Genomic DNA, 17,705 nt, shown 5'->3' with positions numbered 1-17,705 from the left:
ATCCGGACCCAAGCGCCTAGAGCCGTGTGACTTTGGGCAAGTCGCTTCATCACCATCAATCATCGATCGTATTTATTGAGCGCTTACTATGTGCGGAGCACTGTACTAAGCGCTTGGGAAGTACAAAGTGGCTTCACTTCTCTGTGCCTCAGTGACCTCATCTGTAAAATGGGGATTGAGACCGTGAGCCCCACGTGGGACAACCTGCTCACCTTGTAACCTCCCCAGCTCTTAGAACAGCGCTTGAGAAGCAGCGTGGCTCAGTGGAAAGAGCCCGGGCTTTGGAGTCAGAGGTCATGGGTTCATATCCTGGCTCCGCCGGTTGTCGGCTGGGTGACTTTGGGCAAGTCACTTTATCATCATCATCATCATCAATCGTATTTATTGAGCGCTTACTATGTGCAGAGCACTGTACTAAGCGCTTGGGAAGTACAAGTTGGCAACTGTGGGCTCACAGTCTAGAAGGGGGAGACAGAGAACAAAACCAAACATACTAACAAAATAAAATAAATAGAATAGATATGTACAAGTAAAATAAATAGAGTAATAAATATGTACTTCACTTCTCTGGGCCTCAGTTCCCTCATCTGGAAAGTGGGGATGAAGACTGTGAACCCCACGTGGGACAACCTGATCACCTTGTGTCCTCCCCAGCGCTTAGAACAGTGCTTTGCACGTAGTAGGCGCTTAACAAATGCCATCGGTATTATTAACAGTGCTTTGCATATAGCGAGCGCTTAATAAATGTTATTAAAAAAAGAAGTAGAAGGGATGGTTAGGGCGGGGAGAGCCAACCGATCGGCGGTATTATGTTGCCAGTTTGTACTTCCCAAGCGCTTAGTCCAGTGCTCTGCACATAGTAAGCGCTCAATAAATACGATTGATGATGATCAAGGGAGACGAGGGGGTTTGTCGGGGGAGGTCCACGGCCCCTAACCTCCCTCCGTCCCGATCCCGGCAGGTGAACCGGGAGTGCGTGCGGGGCCTGTGGGCGGGCCAGCAGCAGGAGCTGGTGTTCCTGCGGAACCGCAACCCGGAGCGGGGCAGCATCCAGAACGCCAAGCAGGCCCTGCGGAACATGATCAACTCCAGCTGCGACCAGCCCCTGGGCTACCCCATCTACGTCTCGCCGCTCACCACCTCCTTCGCCGGCAGCCACCCGCAGCTGCGGGCCCTGTGGGGGGGCCCCGTCAGCCTCCGGGCCATCGCCCGCTGGCTCCTGCGCAGCTGGGAGAGGTGACTGGGGGCCCGGGCGACGGGATCGGTGGCCGAGGGACAGCGGGGGACGGTCCTCGGGGGAGGAAGGACCGGCCCGGGGACCCTGTCGTCGTCGTCAGTCGTATTTATTGAGCGCTTGCTGTGTGCAGAGCACCGTACTAGGCGCTTGGGAAGTACAGATTGGCAACATACAGGGACGGTCCCTCTCCGGGCTCCGGGGCGGGGTCTCCCTAGCCCGGCTTTCCGGGATGGGGAGAGGGCGACCCTCCCCCGCCTCTCATTCATTCATTCGTTCAATCGTATTTATTGAGCGCTTACTGTGTGCAGAGCACCGTACTAAGCGCTTGGGAAGTACAGATTGGCAACATACAGGGACGGTCCCTCTCCGGGCTCCGGGGCGGGGTCTCCCTAGCCCGGCTTTCCGGGATGGGGAGAGGGCGACCCTCCCCCGCCTCTCATTCATACTTTCAATCGTATTTATTGAGCGCTTACTGTGTGCAGAGCACTGTACTAAGCGCTTGAGGAGTACAGTTTGGCAACATCTAGAGATGGTCCCTACCCAACAACGGGCTCACGGTCTAGAAGGGGGAGACAGACAACAAAACAAAACATGTAGACAGGAGTCAAGTCGTCAGAACAAATAGAATTAAAGCCAGATGCACATCATAAACAAAATAAATACAATAGTAAATATGCACAAGTAAAATAGAGTAATAAATCTGTACAAACATATACAGGTGCTGTGGGGAGGGGGGAATTCCCAGCATGGACCTTCCTTTAAGCTCAGAAGTGGCTCAGAAATTTCTTAGAGAGGGCTTCATCGTGAACGACTGTGTTGGTTGTTAGAAGAACAAGAACTGTCTGAAGTAGCTTGAGCTCTTCAGGACTGTTTTCCATGAGCTGCCACAGCATATTGATAACATTTCCAGCTGCAGCCTCAGAGACCACTTCGTGAGACATGAGCCGCTAGACACAGCTGAGTGATCCACGACCCATTAGAAAAGGCTGAACCACCTCCGAGCTATTTCCTTTCAGGGCAGCCAAAATTTCGGTGTTTCGTGCAGCTGTCGTTTTGACTTTTATTATTCCTGATTCGGCTGCCTCTTCGACGGGCGGGAACTCCTTCTTGCAGTCGAGGGACAAGGCCCTCAGGTCGCTCCGCATGTTGTCTCTCCCCCCAGGCTCCAGAAGGGCTGCGGGGCCGGCTGCAACAGCGGCGGCAACGTCGACGACTCCGACTGCGGGGGCGGCTCCTCCGTCAGCAATAATCCCGCGGGACCCCACCCCGCTCCCGAGACCACCGCCACCCCCGCCATCCCCACCCCCGTCACCACCGCAGGTACGGGCCCCTCAGAGTCCCCGGAGCCATCGTCATCATCAGTCGTATTTATCGAGCGCTTACTGTGTGCTGAGCACTGGACTAAGCGCTTGGGAAGTCCAAGTTGGCGGTCCCTACCCAGCAGTGGGCTCACAGTCTAAAAGGGGGAGACAGAGAACAGAACCAAAGGTACTAACAAAATAAAATAAATAGAATAGATATGTACAGGTAAAATAAATAAATAAATAGAGTAATAAATCATCATCATCAATCGTATTTATTGAGCGCTTACTGTGTGCAGAGCACTGGACTAAGCGCTTGGGAAGTCCAAGTTGGCAACATATAGAGACGGTCCCTACCCAGCAGTGGGCTCACAGTCTAAAAGGGGGAGACAGAGGACAAAACCAAACGTACTAACAAAATAAAATAAATAGAATAGATATGTACAAGTAAAATAAATAGAGTAATAAATATGTACATACATATATACAGGTGCTGTGGGGAAGGGAATGTGCAAATAAAATCAACGAATAGGGTAATAAATGAATCGAGTAAGACCTGGGCTAGGTCAGGACAGTGGGGAGACAGACAACAAGAAAAAACATATTAACGAAATAAATAGAATAAACACGTACAAATAAAATCAATAAATAATGCAATGAATAAAACAGATCCACTCACCCCCGCCGCCCCTCACCGGTTCTCTGGATTCGGCTGCGGCGGTCCCCTGGGAATAACCACGCGTAGCGCTTAGAACAGTGCTATGCACATAGTGCTTAACAGATACCATTATGATGATGATGATGATGATGGGGTCACCCTCCCCGATGCAAGTAAGCGGCGTGGTGTAGTGGATGGAGCATGGACCTGGGATTCAGAAAGTCCCGGATTCAAATTCCGGCTCCACCGCTGGGTGGCCTTGGGCAAGTCACTTCACTTCCGTGCCTCAGTTACCTCAGCTGTGAAATGGGGATTGAGCCTGAGCCCCACCTGGGACAGGGACTCTGTCCGGCCTGATTTGCTTGTATCCATCCCAGAGCTTAGTACAATGCCCGGCACCTATCAATCAATCAATCGTATTTATTGAGCGCTTACTGTGTGCAGAGCACTGTACTAAGCGCTTGGGAAGTACAAGCTGGCAACATATAGAGACGGTCCCTACCCACAGCGGGCTCACAGTCTAGAAGGGGGAGACATATTAACCAATTAAACCAAACGCACTAACACAATAAAATAAATAGAATAGATATGTACAAGTAAAATAAATAAATAGAGTAATAAATATCTACAAACATATATACAGGTCATTGTATATATACATTGTCAGCTCTGTGACTTTGGGCAAGTCACTTCTCTGGGCCTCACTTCCCTCATCTGTAAAATGGGGATGAAGACTGTGAGCCTCCTGTGGGACAACCTGATCACCTTGTATCCCCCCTCAGCGCTTAGAACAGTGCTTGGCACATAGTAAGTGCTTAACAAATACCAACATTATTATTATTATTATTATTATGCCTCACTAGACCACTCCCCTCCCTGGGGGGGCATTTTTGTTGGCTGAGAAGGGTGCTTCCAGGTTGGGTAAGGATTCCTTAACCAACCTTGGAATGCCCTGCTCCCCCCCATCCTATCCCAACTTGTCCCTTAGTATGGATGAAGGGATATCATTTTATGTCCCTGAAGACCAAAAAAAAAAGCACCTAGTAAGTGCTTAACAAGCACCACAATAATTAAGTAAGGCCCAGGTTTGGTTCTACCACTGGACGCACCCCTGGCCCCCTCAACCCCAAGGCTGCTGCGGGCAGGGAGCAGGGCTCTCATTTGGTGGGAAAGGTGAAAGAGGCGGGGTGTGGAGGGGGGAGGCTGTTGGGGCATCATGATTATCACATTAGTACCTATTTAATAGTAATTAAATAGAGAAGCAGCGTGGCTCAGTGGAAAGAGCCCGGGCTTTGGAGTCAGAGGTCATGGGTTCGAATGCTGACTCCACCAGCATTGGGCAAGTCACTTCTCTGAGCCTCACATCTGTAAAATGCGGATTACGACCGTGAGCCCCACGTGGGACAACCTGATCACCCTGTATCCCCCCCCCAGCGCTTAGAACAGTGCTTTGCACGTAGTAAGCGCTTAAGAAATGCCATCATTATTATTATTATTATTATTAATGATCGTCTCAGCTCTCCTGACACCTTGCATCTGCGTCTGTCTCCTTCACAGGCCCCGAGCCGGCTGTGCCCCTGGGCCCGGGCTGGGCGGGCCGGCCCCCGGCGAGCGGGGCTGGGGAAGGGCGGCGAGAGGGGGCCCTGCCTCCGCTGCAGTGGCCCCCGTCCCTGCTCAGCCCTCCCCGGCTCCCCGGTCCGCCCCCCGCCTCTCCCACCCCGCCGGAGGCCTCTCGGCCCCCCCGACCCGGAGCCCCCAACCCTTTCAGCTACGAGGGGCTGAGCGGGAAGTGGAGCCTGGCGGGGCGCAAGGGGCTGGGAGGAGGCGGCGAAGGGGAGACGGCCTCAGGGAGCCCCAAGGGAGGCACTCCCAAGTCCCAGGTGAGCGGCCAGGCCGGGGACTCGGAAAGGGGCCGGGGTGGAGGACGGAGGCCGGGGCGGAAGGCGGGCCGGAGAGACCGCGTGGGGAGAATTCCCCCGCTCTCACCTCTCCCCCGTCCCCTTCCCAGGCCCTCGGCACCTCCCCACCGGACCTCAGCCCCGACACCTCTCCGCCGGACCCAGCGCGGGACACCCCCTTATCCGGCGGGCCCCCCGACACGGGGCCCAGCGGCCGGCGGGGAGACTGGACGGTCCCGCAGGAGGACCGCGACAGCCCGGCGGCCCAGCCCCTGCTGGAGCACCAGTACTGAGCGGGCCGGGGCCGGCCGACACCGGGCACGCGCCCGTTGGGGGGCCCGTCCGCGGCCGGCCGACGGGCCAGGGGAGCCCAACAGCCGGCCCGGCCTGCGGCCGGCGAGGCCGAGGCCGGACGAGCCCGGGGCCGGGCCGACCCGGAATCGGGCAAGCCTGGGACCGGACCGGCCTGGGAACGACGAGGCCGGAGCCAGACGAGGCCGGGAACGGCGAGCCCGGGAAGGGACTAGCCGAAAGCCGGCCGACCTTGTCCCAAGGGAGCCGGCCGGGCTCGGGACCCCGCCTCGCACACCAAGCCCATGGGCTGGCCCCGTTCGGAGCTCCAGTGGCCCAGTCCGGATCCGGGCCGCCCCAGGACAAAGCCAGGGGCTCGTGGCCACCTGGACGCTTGGGTCAGCCGGGGCAGCGCGGCGGGGAGGGGGCCTTTGGAGCCCAGGCCCCGGCCCTCCCTTCCCCTCAGGTCCTGCCGTGGAGCAGGGGAAATTCGGAGGGGGAATTTTTTTTGTGTGTGTTGAACATCAGAATTAATAACACTATTTTTGATTTTGTTTGGAGATCTCGTTTTCTGTGGGGCAGGGAGAGCGGGTCGCCGGGGCCGGGCGGAGGTGGAAGGGGCCGCTGGGAGGAGGGGGCGGAGGAGGACTTGAGCTTCCATCAGCTCAGAGCAATCAATCAATCGTATTTATTGGGCGCTTACTGTGTGCGGAGCACTGGACTAAGCGCTTGGGAAGTCCATGTCGGCAACATCTCGAGACGGCCCCTACCCAACAGTGGGCTCACAGTGTAAAAGGGGGAGACAGAGAACAAAACCCAACATGCTCCTGCTCCAGGCGGCTCCCCGTTTCTTCGCACTCGCTCCTTCCCGCGCCCCGTCCCGGCCTCCCCTCTGGTACTCCCCGGCGGCCACTTCCCCTCAGCTCCACCCAGGCTTCCCCTCAGCTCCACCCAGGCTTCCCCTCCCTCAGCTCTTCCCCGGCTTCCCTCAAGCTCCACCCAGGCTTCCCCTCCTCAGCTCCACCCAGGCTTCCCCTCAGCTCTGTTCCCCGGCTTCCCTCAAGCTCCTCCCCGAGTTCCCTCAGTTCCTCCCTCAACTCCCTCAAGCTCTTCCCCGGCCTTCCTCAGCCCCTGCTCGACCTCCCCTCAGCTCCTCCTCGACTTCCCTCAGCTTCTCTCCGGCCTCCCTCAAGCTCCTCCCGGACTTCCCTCATTTCTTCCTCCTGGGACTTCCCTCAGTTCCTCCTCAGCCTCCCCTCAGCTCCGCCCCGGCCTCCCCCAGCTCCTCCCCGACTTCCCTCAGCCGCTCTCCGACCTCCCTCAAGCTCCTCCCCGGCTTCCCTCAGCTCCTCCCCGGGCTTCCTTTAGCTCCTCCCCGGCTTCCCTCAGCTCCTCCCCGGGCTTCCTTTAGCTCCTCCCCGGCCTCCCTCACGCTCCTCCCGGACTTCTTCCCTCAGTTCCTCCTCAGCCTCCCCTCCGCGGCCTCCCTCAGCTCCTCCCCGACTTCCCTCAGCCGCTCTCCGGCCTCCCTCACGCTCCTCCCGGACTTCTTCCCTCAGTTCCTCCTCGGCCTCCCCTCAGCCCCTCCCCGGGCTTCCCTTAGCTGCTCCCCGGCTTTCCTCAGCCCCTCCCCGCCTTCCGTCAGCTTCTCCCCGGCCTCCCTCAAGCTCCTCTCCGCCTTCCCTCAGTTCCTCCTCAGCCAACTCCTCCCCGGCTTTCCTCAGCCCCTCCTCGACCTCCTCCCCGACCTCCCTCGAGCTCCTCCCCGACTTCCCTCAGCTCCTCCCCGACTTCCCTCAGCCCCTCCCCGGCCCGGCCCGCCCCGTCCGCTCCATCCCGGCTTCTCCTCAGCTTCCCCTCAGCTCCTCCCCGCCTCGCCTCAGCTGCTCCCCGGCCTCCCTCAGCTCCTCCCCGGCCCGGCCCGGCCCGGCCCGTCAGCTCCACCCGGGCTTCCTTTAGTTCCTCTCCGGCCTCCCTCAAACTCCTCCCCGGTCTTTCCTCAGCTGCTCCGCGGCCTCCCTCGAGCTCCTCCCCGGGCCCGGCCCGTCGGCTCCTTCCCGTCTTCTCCTCAGCTTCACCCCGGCTTCCCCTCAGCTCCTCCCCAGCCCGCCCCGCCCCGTCAGTTGCTCCCCGGCTTCTCCTCAGCTCCTCCCCGGGCTTCCTTTAGCCCCTCCCGGTCTCCCTCAATCTCCTCCCCGGCTTTCCTCAGCCCCTCCTTGGCCTCCCCTCAGCTCCTCCCCGACTTCCCTCAGCTGCTCCCCGGCTCCCTCAAGCTCCTCCCCGACTTCCCTCAGCTGCTCTCGGGCCTCCCTCAAGCTCCTCCCCGACTTCCCTCAGCTGCTCCCCGGCTCCCTCAAGCTCCTCCCCGGCCTCCCTCCAGCTGCTCCCCGGCCTCCCTCCAGCTCCTCCCCGGCCTCCCTCCAGCTCCTCCCCGACTTGCCTCAGCTGCTGCCCGACCTCCCTCCAGCCCCTCCCCGCCCGCCCTCCCGCCTTCCGCTCCTTCCGCGCAGCCCCGCCCCTTTCTTCCCCGGAGACTTCCCCGGCGACCGGCTTCCTCGCCAGGGCCGCCCCGCCCGGCGCCTGGGGACATCCCTTCCCCGCTCTGCCTCCTCCCCCCCTCGCCACCCGTCGGACGGGGAATGGGCGTGGCCGCCGACGCTCCTCCCCGTGGGCGGGGCCTCCATGACTCCTCCCCGTGGGCGGGCCCTCATTGTTCCTCCCTCGAATGGGCGTGGCCTCCGCGGCTCCGCCCCGTGGACGGACCCTCATTGGCCCCTTCCCCGTGGGCGTGGCCTCGGCGGTTCCTCTCTCCAAATGGGCGGGGCCTCCGCGGCTCCGCCCCGTGGACGAGCCCTCATTGACTCCTTTCCGGTGGGCGTGGCACCCGCGGATTCCTCCCCGTGGGCGTGTCCTCTGTGGCACCTCCCCTCAAATGGGCGTGGCCTCGGCGGCTCCTCCCCTTGGACGGGCTCCCATTGGTTCCTCCCTGTGGGCCGGCCCTCATTGGTTCGTCCCCTCAAATGGGCGTGGCCTCGGCGGCTCCGCCCCGTGGGCGGGCCCTCGTTGACTTCTTCCCAGTGGGCGTGGCCTCGACGGCTCTTCTCCCCCCGCCCCCCCACCCCCGGCGGGCCCTGATTGGTCCCTCCCCGCGGGCAGGCCGTCATTGGTCCTCCCTGTGGGCGTGGCCTCCGCGGCTCCTCCCCGTGGGTGGGCCCTCATTGGTCCCTCCTTGTGGGTGGGCCGTCATTGGTCTGGGCGTGGCCTCCGAGGCTCCTCCCCGAGGGTGGGCCCTCATTGGTCCCTCCTCGTGGGTGGGCCGTCATTGGTCTGGGCGTGGGCTCCGTGGCTCCTCCCCGTGGGCGGGCTCTCATTGGCTCCTTCTCAGTGGGCGTGGCCTCCGCGGGCCCTGATTGGTCCCTCCTCGCGGGCGGGCTCCCATTGGTTCCTCCCCGTTGCCGGGCCCTCATCGGCTCCTTTTCCCAGTGGGCGTGGCCTCCGCGGGCTCCTCCCCCTGGGCGGGCCCTGATTGGTCCCTCCCCGCGGGCGGGACCTCATTGGCCCTCCCCGTGGGCGTGTCCTGCGCGGCTCCTCCCCGCGGGCGGGCCCTCATTGGCTCCTCCCCCCGCTGTGGGCGTGGCCTGGGCGTCCGGGGAGCGCCGGCGGCGGACGGGACGGCGAGATCTCAGTGGCGGGGCTCGCGGGGGACCCCGAAGGAGGTACGGGGGGCGGCGGCGGGCAGGCTTGGGGGCTTTGGGGGGCGGGGACCCCCGGACCCGGCGCCTCCTCCTCTCCCTCTTCCTCTCCCTCCTGCAGCTGGAGTCCAGCGGGGGACCCTGCCGCCGCACGCTCCGTCCCCGGCTCTCGTCTCCCCGGAAACCGACTCCTGTCGGCCGCCCCCATCCCCTTCCCCCATCCCCTTCCCCCATCCCTTTCCCCCATCCCCTTCCCCCATCTCCCCTTCCCCCATCCCTTTCCCCCTTCCCTTTCCCCCATCCCCTTCCCCCATCCCCTGCCCCCTTCCCTTTCCCCCATCCCCTTCCCCCATCCCCTGCCCCCTTCCCTTTCCCCCATCCCCTGCCCCCTTCCCTTTCCCCCATCCCCTTCCCCCATCCCTTTCCCCCATCCCCTTCCCCATCCCTTTCCCCCTTCCCTTTCCCCCATCCCCTCCCCCCCATCCCCTGCCCCCTTCCCTTTCCCCCATCCCCTTCCCCCATCCCTTTCCCCCATCCCCTTCCCCCATCTCCCCTTCCCCCATCCCTTTCCCCCTTCCCTTTCCCCCATCCCCTTCCCCCATCCCCTGCCCCCTTCCCTTTCCCCCATCCCCTTCCCCCATCCCCTGCCCCCTTCCCTTTCCCCCATCCCCTGCCCCCTTCCCTTTCCCCCATCCCCTTCCCCCATCCCTTTCCCCCATCCCCTTCCCCATCCCTTTCCCCCCTTCCCTTTCCCCCATCCCCTCCCCCCATCCCCTGCCCCCTTCCCTTTCCCCCATCCCCTGCCCCCTTCCCTTTCCCCCATCCCCTGCCCCCTTCCCTTTCCCCCATCCCTTTCCCCCATCCCCTGCCCCCTTCCCTTTCCCCCATCCCTTTCCCCATCCCTTTCTCCCATCCCTTTCCCCATCCCTTTCCCCCATCCCTTTCCCCATCCCTTTCCCCCATCCCTTTCCCCATCCCTTTCCCCCATCCCTTTCCCCATCCCTTTCCCCCATCCCCTGCCCCCTTCCCTTTCCCCCATCCCTTCCCCCATCCCCTGCCCCCCATCCCTTTCCCCCCATCCCTTTCCCCCCATCCCTTTCCCCCCCATCCCCTTCCCCCCCATCCCCTTCCCCCCCCATCCCCTTCCCCCCCATCCCCTTCCCCCCATCCCCTTCCCCCCCATCCCCTTCCCCCCCATCCCCTTCCCCCTTCCCCTTCCCCACCTGGCCAGCGTGGCCGCCTGCTTTAAGACGCCCCAGGGGCCGCCGGCCTGGGCCCAGCCGCGCCCCTCCAGTCACTCAATCGTACTTATTGAGCGCTTACTGTCGTCTGTCTCCCCCCTCTAGACTGCGAGCCCACTGTCGGGTGGGGACCGTCTCTAATATGTTGCCGACTTGGACTTCCCAAGCGCTTAGTCCGGTGCTCTGCACACAGTAAGCGCTCAATAAATACGACTGACTGATTGATAAATACGATTGAATGAATGTGAGCCCACTGTTGGGTAGGGGCCGTCTCTATATATTGCCGACTTGGACTTCCCAAGCGCTTAGTACAGTGCTCTGCACACAGTAAGCGCTCGATAAGTACGAATGAATGAATGAATGTGAGCCCACTGTTGGGTAGGGACTGTCTTTATATGTTGCCAACTTGGACTTCCCAAGCGCTTAGTACAGTGCTCTGCACACAGTAAGCGCTCGATAAATACGATTGAATGAATGAATTAATGCAGAACACTGGACTGGAGGCCTTCCCACACTGAGCGCCCCCCCCCCCCACCGCCTTACCTCATTCATTCATTCATTCGTATTTATTGAGCGCTTACTGTGTGCAGAGCACTGTCCTAAGCGCTTGGGAAGTACAATTCATTCATTCAATCATATTTATTGAGCGCTTACTGTGTGCAGAGCATGTACTAAGCGCTTGGGAAGTACAATTCATTCATTCATATTTATTGAGCGCTTACTGTGTGCAGAGCACTGGACTAAGAGCTTGGGAAGTACAAGTTGGCAACATATAGAGTCAGTCCCTACCCAACAGCGGGCTCACCTCCTTCCCCTCCCCACAGCACCTGTATATATGTATATATGTTTGTACATATTTATTACTCTATTTTACTTGTACATATTTATTCTATTTATTTTATTTTGTTAATATGTTTTGTTTGGTTGTCTGTGTCCCCCTTTTAGACTGTGAGCCCGCTGTCGGCTCACTTCCTTCCCCTCCCCACAGCACCTGTGTATACGCATATATGTTTGTCCATATTTATTACTCTATTTTACTTATACATATTTATTCTATTTATTTTATTTTGTTAATACGTTTTCTGTTGTCTGTCTCCCCCTTCTAGACTGTGAGCCCGCTGTTGGGTAGGGACCGTCTCTATAAGTTGCCGACTTGGACTTCCCAAGCGCTTAGTCCAGTGCTCCGCACACAGTCAGCGCTCAATAAAGACGATTGAATGAATGAATGAATGAACTTGTACTTCCCGAGCGCTTAGTCCAGTGTTCTGCACACAGGAAGCGCTCAATTAATACGATTGAATAAATGTTGTCTGCCTCCCCCTTCTAATAATAATAATAATGATGGCATTTATTAAGCGCTTACTAGGTGCAAAGCACTGTTCTAAGCACTGGGAAGGTTACAAGGTGATCAGGTTGTCCCTCGTGGGGCTCACAGTCTTAATCCCCATTTTACAGATGAGGTCACTGAGACACAGAGAAGTTAAGTGACTTGCCCAAAGTCCCACAGCTGACAATTGGCTGAGCCGGGATTTGAACCCCTGACCTCTGACGCCCCGCTGTTGGGTAGGGACCGTCTCTATAAGTTGCCGACTTGTCCTTCCCAAGCGCTTAGTCCAGTGCTTTGCACACAGTCAGTGCTCAATAAAGACGATTGAATGAATGAATGAACGAACTTGTACTTCCCGAGCGCTTAGTCCAGTGTTCTGCACACAGGAAGCGCTCAATCAATACGATTGAATGAATGTTGTGTGTCTCCCCCTTCTAGACTGTGAGCCCGCTGTTGGGTAGGGACCGTCTCTATGGGTTGCCGACTTGGACTTCCCAAGCGCTTAGTCCAGTGCTCCGCACACAGTCAGCGCTCAATAAAGACGATTGAATGAATGAATGACTAAGCTTTTCACGTCTCCCCAAACACACACACACACAGTCCCCGTTTCCTCTGTCGTCCTCTTCCTCGTCCTCCCTCCTTTTCCTCCTCCTCCCTCCTTTTCCTCCTCCTCCTCCTCTTCATTCCCAGCCTCTGTAGGAGCCGCCTAACTCCGGGAGGAAACATCTGTCCTGCTCCGCTGGCGGCTGGGCCCGGGGTCACGACCTCCAGATGTGCTGGGGGGAGGCCAGCTCCTCCCCGGGGCTGGGATGGGGGGCCGGCCCGCCGACAGCCTTCAGGAGGGGATTCATTCAGTCATTTAATCATATTTACTGAGCGCTTACTGTGTGCAGAGTAGGCACACAGAAAACTGTGTTCTAGAAAGCTGTTCTAGCCTGCGAGCCCACTGTTGAATAGGGACCAGAGTCTCTATATGTTGCCAACTTGGACTTCCCAAGCGCCTAGTCCAGTGCTCTGCCCACAGTAAGCGCTCAATAAATCCGATTGAATGCGGGGCACTGGACTAAGCGCTTGGGAAGTCCAAGTTGGCAGCATATAGAGACAGTCCCTACCGAACGCTGTGAGCCCACTGTTGGGTGGGGACTGTCTCTATATGTTGCCAACTTGGACTTCCCAAGCGCTTAGTCCAGTGCTCTGCACACAGTAAGCGCTCAATAAATACGATTGATGATGACGGGCTCACAGTCATTCATTCATTCAGTCGTATTTATTGAGCGCTTACTGTGTGCAGTACCTCCTCCAGGAGGCCTTCCCAGACTGAGATGTGAGCCCACTTTCTAGACTGTGAGCCCACTGTTAGGTAGGGACTGTCTCTATATGTTCCCAACTTGTACTTCCCAAGCGCTTAGTACAGTGCTTTGCACACAGTAAGCGCGCAATAAATACGATTGATTGATTGATTGAGCTCCGTCCCCCCGCCTTACTTCCTTCCCCTCCCCACAGCACCTGTATATATGTATATATACATATATATATGTATAAATATATATGTATATATATATGTATTTATTATATATATTATATATGTATATATAAATATATATGTTTGTATATGTATATATGTATATTATATATATATGTATATATAAACATATATATATATGTTTGTACGTATCTATTACTCTATTTTATTTGTACATATTCTATTTATTTTGTTAATAAGTTTTGTTTTGTTGTCAGTCTCCCCCATCTAGACTGTGAGCCCACTGTTGGGTAGGGACCGTCTCTATATCTTGCCAACTTGTATTTCCCAAGCGCTTAGTCCGGTGCTCTGCACACAGTAAGCGCTCAATAAATACGATTGGATGAGTGAATGCAGAGCACTGGACTAAGCGCTTGGGAAGTACAAGTTGGCAACATTCATTCATTCAATCGTATTTATTGAGCGCTTACTGTGTGCAGAGCACTGGACTAAGCGCTTATACATATATACATATACAGTCCCTACCCAACAACGGGCTCCCAGTCTAGAAGGGATCCCGCCCAGGAGCGCGGGAGGTGCTGGGCCAGGGGCTCCGAGGGGCTGGCACAGGCAGTGCCCCGGGGGGCGAGGCGACCCCTGCCCAGCGGACCGGACCGTCCAGGCCCCCGATCTCCTGCCCGCCCCCGGCCCAGTCTCCCCCATAACTCACAGTCAGTGACACAGGCCCCATGGAATGTCCCACGGCCTCAATGGACCCCTGTGTGGGGCTGGGCGGGTGGAGGGGTCAGTGGCAGACAGGGCTGCCTATTGAGGTCCGGCCCTTTCCTCGCCAACCCTCCTGAACCCTCTCCCCCCTCCCCCAATGTGAGACATTGAGAGTGGGCCTCCTCCCCTGCTCCCTGGTGTACCCCCCAGGCATATGACCACCCAGATTTAGCACACCCACCTCCATCCACCCACACTACCCAGATATATTCACTCCCTCTCTCTCTCACACACCCACGTGCGTATTTTCTCACCCTCCCCACCCCCAGTCTCATGGATATCGCTTTCCCGCCCCCAGCGAACTAACCATTCCCTTACCCTCTCCCATCCTGACCCACTCCCGCCCCACTGCCCCCTCCCCGTCCCCTGTTGCCCCATAAACATCCCCACTGGGACAGGTACTGGGTGGGGAAGTTGCCTTTTGGGGCTCAGGTGCCTGAGCCCTCAGTGATCTCACATCCTGACACAGGTAAGGTGTGAAGAGTGCGACTTTACCACACCGGCTTCCCCTCAGCCACCGCTTCCATCCCTCACTCTGCTCATGACATCACCATCAATCAATCAATCGATCGTATTGATTGAGCGCCTACTGTGTGCAGAGCACTGTACTAAGCGCTCGGGAAGGACAAGTCGGCAGCATCTAGGGACAGGCCCTACCCAGCCCTGTGGGGACAAGCACCCGGGACTTTTTGGGCGGCGGGGGCGGCCCGTGGAAGCGAAGGGGGGACGTGACGTCCCGCGGCTGCTGCCCGGTAACCCCCGGCCCGGCACCATCCTCACCTTCCTCAGGATGTGGGGGGGCCCGGGGGCCGGCCGGGGCCCCGAGTCGGGGCCACTTCCTGTCTAACAGGAAGTCACTGGTGTGCTGGTCCCATTCTCCCGCCTGGGCTTCATAGCAGCCTGGGGGGGACACCCCCCCTGCCCAACCCCAGAGGTAGCGAGTGGAGGGTCCCAGCCCGGGGAGGGGGTTGCGGGGTGGTGGGGGGCAGGAAACTGAAGGCCAGCAGGGCTTGGGGAACCGATGGGCCCAACGTGGGGGCGGTGGAGGAGGCCGACACTGGCCAACCGGCCAGTGGAGGAAACAGGAGGGGCGGAGAGGAAGGGCCCCGGGGGACAGGACGTCCTCCCTTTGTCAGGGCCACGGGCGGGACCCAGGAGGCCCAGCACAGCCCTCTCGTCGCACTCCCGCTGGTCCATCCTTCTGTCCATCCGTCTGTCCATCTTTCCGTCCCCTGGTTTCCCCTCTCTGGGTGCCTCCAGACCCCCTCTCCCCCTTCCCCCTCCCCCGAGCGGAGCTGGGAACTGGGATGCCCATTCCCAGAGGCAGCGGCCTGCAAGACTTCCCCCTCCAATCTCCCGCCCGCCCGCCCACCAACTTCTCCCCGGATTGCTCACAGGAAACGCGGGAACCAGAAGGCGGCGGGGAGGGGAGTTGGAGAGGGAGAGAGCAAGCGGTCTGATCGGAGGAGCTTGGGGGGCCGGGGGAGCGTGGAGAGCGGGGGATGAGGCATCTTGGCAGTGGCGGAGAGGACCGGGCCGGAGGCCCGGAGGAGGTAGAGGAGGTGAGGTTTCGCTCGTGGAGCCGGTGGGAAGTGGAGGACCCCCGTTCCCACCTCCACCTCCTCCTCAGATCTTCCCCCGCTGGGCCGCTGGGAATCCCAGGCCAAGGCTCCTGGTGTCACGGCCCCCCACCCCTCCCCGCCACTACAACCCCGGCCTCCACAGGAGGGGCAGGAGGAAGTGACTGAGGAAAGAGGAAGCGGCTTTGGCCAGACAGGGGGTGGCAGGGGGCCGGGGGAGGCGGAAGCAGAACCTGCGGGTGGGGGAGGGGAGCGGCAATTGGGTTTGGGGGAGCGAGGTTCCTGTTTTCTCCCTGATTTTCCCAGCTTCCATCCCTGGAGCCGAGAGGTCCCATGCTCCTTGGGCCTCAGACCCCCCTGCCCCCACAAGCCGGGGCAACCCCCCAACTCATTCCCTCTCTTGCCCTCTCCCCAGCCACGCCTTCTTCCAGAAGCGGAGTTTGGACGAGGACCCCCGGCTCCCTGATCCTCGGTGCCTCTCCCCGCCCACCCGCGGCCGGCCCCGACCCCAGCAGAGAGCTTCCCGAGAAAGAGCTTCCGGGTGCCCGAGCATCCCTTCTCCCTTCCCTCCCGCCCATCGGACCCCGGAGTCCTCGGAGGCCACGGAAGCGCCGACGAAGCCGGCGCGGCCGGAGACCCTCAGGAGTGGCGGAGGCGGCCCGCGCTTAGGCCAATGAGCCCCGGGCGAGCGGCTCCCCTGGGCCCGGGCTAGCGGGGCAGCCGGGCCGCAGGCCGGATCCGCCGGAACGGCTGCCCGGGCAGGGGCGGGAGGACCCGCCATGCAGTCGGACGACCTCTTTGCCCGCAAGCTGCGCCAGCCGCCCCGGCCGGCCCTGGCGCCGAACACCTTCGAGCCGTGGGGGTCACCGGCGGGCGGCCGGGGGCCGGGGGCCGGGGCGCTCCTCCGGACCGGCAGCGACGCCGGAGAGGCCGCCCGGCCCCCGCCCCCCGGCAGCCCCCGGCTCCGGTCCCACAGCCACGAGGAGGGGGGCCGTGGCACCCCCGCCCGCCTCGTCGGGGACCCCCTGGTCCTGCTGGGCCTCCAGGCCGAGGAGGAGGCCAGGTTCCCCGCCGTGCCCGACCCCCGCTGGTTCGCCCACCACGACGTCCAGAGCATGCTCTTCGTCTGGAGGGCCGGGCCGGAGGACGGGGCCCCCCGAGGGCGGGCCGGCCCCGGCCGAGACCCCCGCCTCGGACCTGCTGCTGGGGGCCCCCGGCTTCGTGAGCGAGGTCGGCGGCGAGGGGGAGCTGGGGCTGGGGGGGCTCGGCCCCCCGGCGCTGCCCCCGGCCCTGCCCAACGCTGCCATCTCGGTGCTGGAGGAGCCCCAGACCCGGCCCGAGGGCTGCAGCCTGGAGCACTTGGACGTCGGGGCCGGCTACTACCGCAAATATTTCTACGGGAAAGGTGAGCGGGATCCGGGAGAGGGGCCGCCGGAGGGTGGGAGCCCACCCCTTCGCCCACGGTCACGCCCCCGTCCCCTCGGCCTCCCCTCTCTCTGGCTTCACGCAGACCACCAGAACTTCTTCGGGCTGGACGAGGAGCTGGGGCCGGTGGCGGTCAGCCTGCGACGGGAGGAGAAGGAGGGGAGCGGCGGGGCCGGACCCCAGCACAGCTACCGGGTCATCATCAGGACCCCCCAGGTGAGGGCCGCCCCGTGGAGGGGCGGCGGGCTTTAGGCAGAAAAGGGAGGAATCAGGTCAAGGATCTTTAGCATTTGACATTTCCTCCGAGTGGCGTGGCCTAACGGAAGGAGCAAGGCCCTGAGAGTCAGAGGGCCTGGGTTCTAATCCTGCCTCTGGCCACTTGCCTGCTGGGTGAACTTGGACAAGTCCCTTCATTTCTCTGTTTCCTCCTCTGTGTAGTGGAGATGAAATACTCGTTCTTCCTCCTACTCGGACTGTGAGCCCCACGGGAACAGGGATGGTGTCCAATCTGATTAACCTGTGTCTACTCCGGCGCTTGAAACTGTGCTTGCCACATACTAAGCGCATAATAAAGATCATAATTAGTGATGTGATTCTTCCTCTGTAGTTAACTGCCCACGCATGGTGGATTGTCCACGCCGGCTACAAGTCTTCTGTCCCATCCAAGGCTCTTGCAATCACGCTTTCTTTGGTTTTAATGGTATTCGTTAAGCGCTTACTAGGTGTCTAGTAATAATAATGTTGGCATTTGTTAAGCGCTTACTATGTGCAAAGCACTGTTCTAAGCGCTGGGGGGGATACAAAGTG

The 17,705-nt window shown here is 60.0% G+C and overlaps 2 protein-coding genes across 2 annotated transcripts in view; both read left to right on the top strand.

The window, feature by feature from the left end:
- PCNX3 (pecanex 3) overlaps nucleotides 1-5,940 on the top strand; it is a 31,392-nt gene extending 25,452 nt beyond the window's left edge. Inside the window, exons 32-35 of the mRNA XM_038764140.1 lie at nucleotides 962-1,236; nucleotides 2,400-2,557; nucleotides 4,754-5,076; nucleotides 5,205-5,940. Coding sequence (XP_038620068.1) covers nucleotides 962-1,236; nucleotides 2,400-2,557; nucleotides 4,754-5,076; nucleotides 5,205-5,387 — 939 coding nt within the window. The 3' untranslated portion in view covers nucleotides 5,388-5,940. The remainder of the gene's footprint in view (nucleotides 1-961; nucleotides 1,237-2,399; nucleotides 2,558-4,753; nucleotides 5,077-5,204) is intronic.
- A 9,455-nt stretch (nucleotides 5,941-15,395) lies between these two features.
- Nucleotides 15,396-17,705, top strand: part of SIPA1 (signal-induced proliferation-associated 1) — a 28,301-nt gene continuing 25,991 nt past the window's right edge. The window contains 4 exon segments of the mRNA XM_038765046.1: nucleotides 15,396-15,455; nucleotides 15,889-16,602; nucleotides 16,604-16,878; nucleotides 16,984-17,114. Of these exon segments, the coding sequence (XP_038620974.1) occupies nucleotides 16,253-16,602; nucleotides 16,604-16,878; nucleotides 16,984-17,114 (756 nt within the window). The 5' untranslated portion in view covers nucleotides 15,396-15,455; nucleotides 15,889-16,252.

This window comes from Tachyglossus aculeatus, chromosome 22 (genome assembly GCF_015852505.1).
Source record: "Tachyglossus aculeatus isolate mTacAcu1 chromosome 22, mTacAcu1.pri, whole genome shotgun sequence".
Taxonomy (NCBI): domain Eukaryota; kingdom Metazoa; phylum Chordata; class Mammalia; order Monotremata; family Tachyglossidae; genus Tachyglossus; species Tachyglossus aculeatus.
Note: the sequence above shows the minus strand (reverse complement) of the source record. Positions and strands in the feature narration are given on the sequence as shown.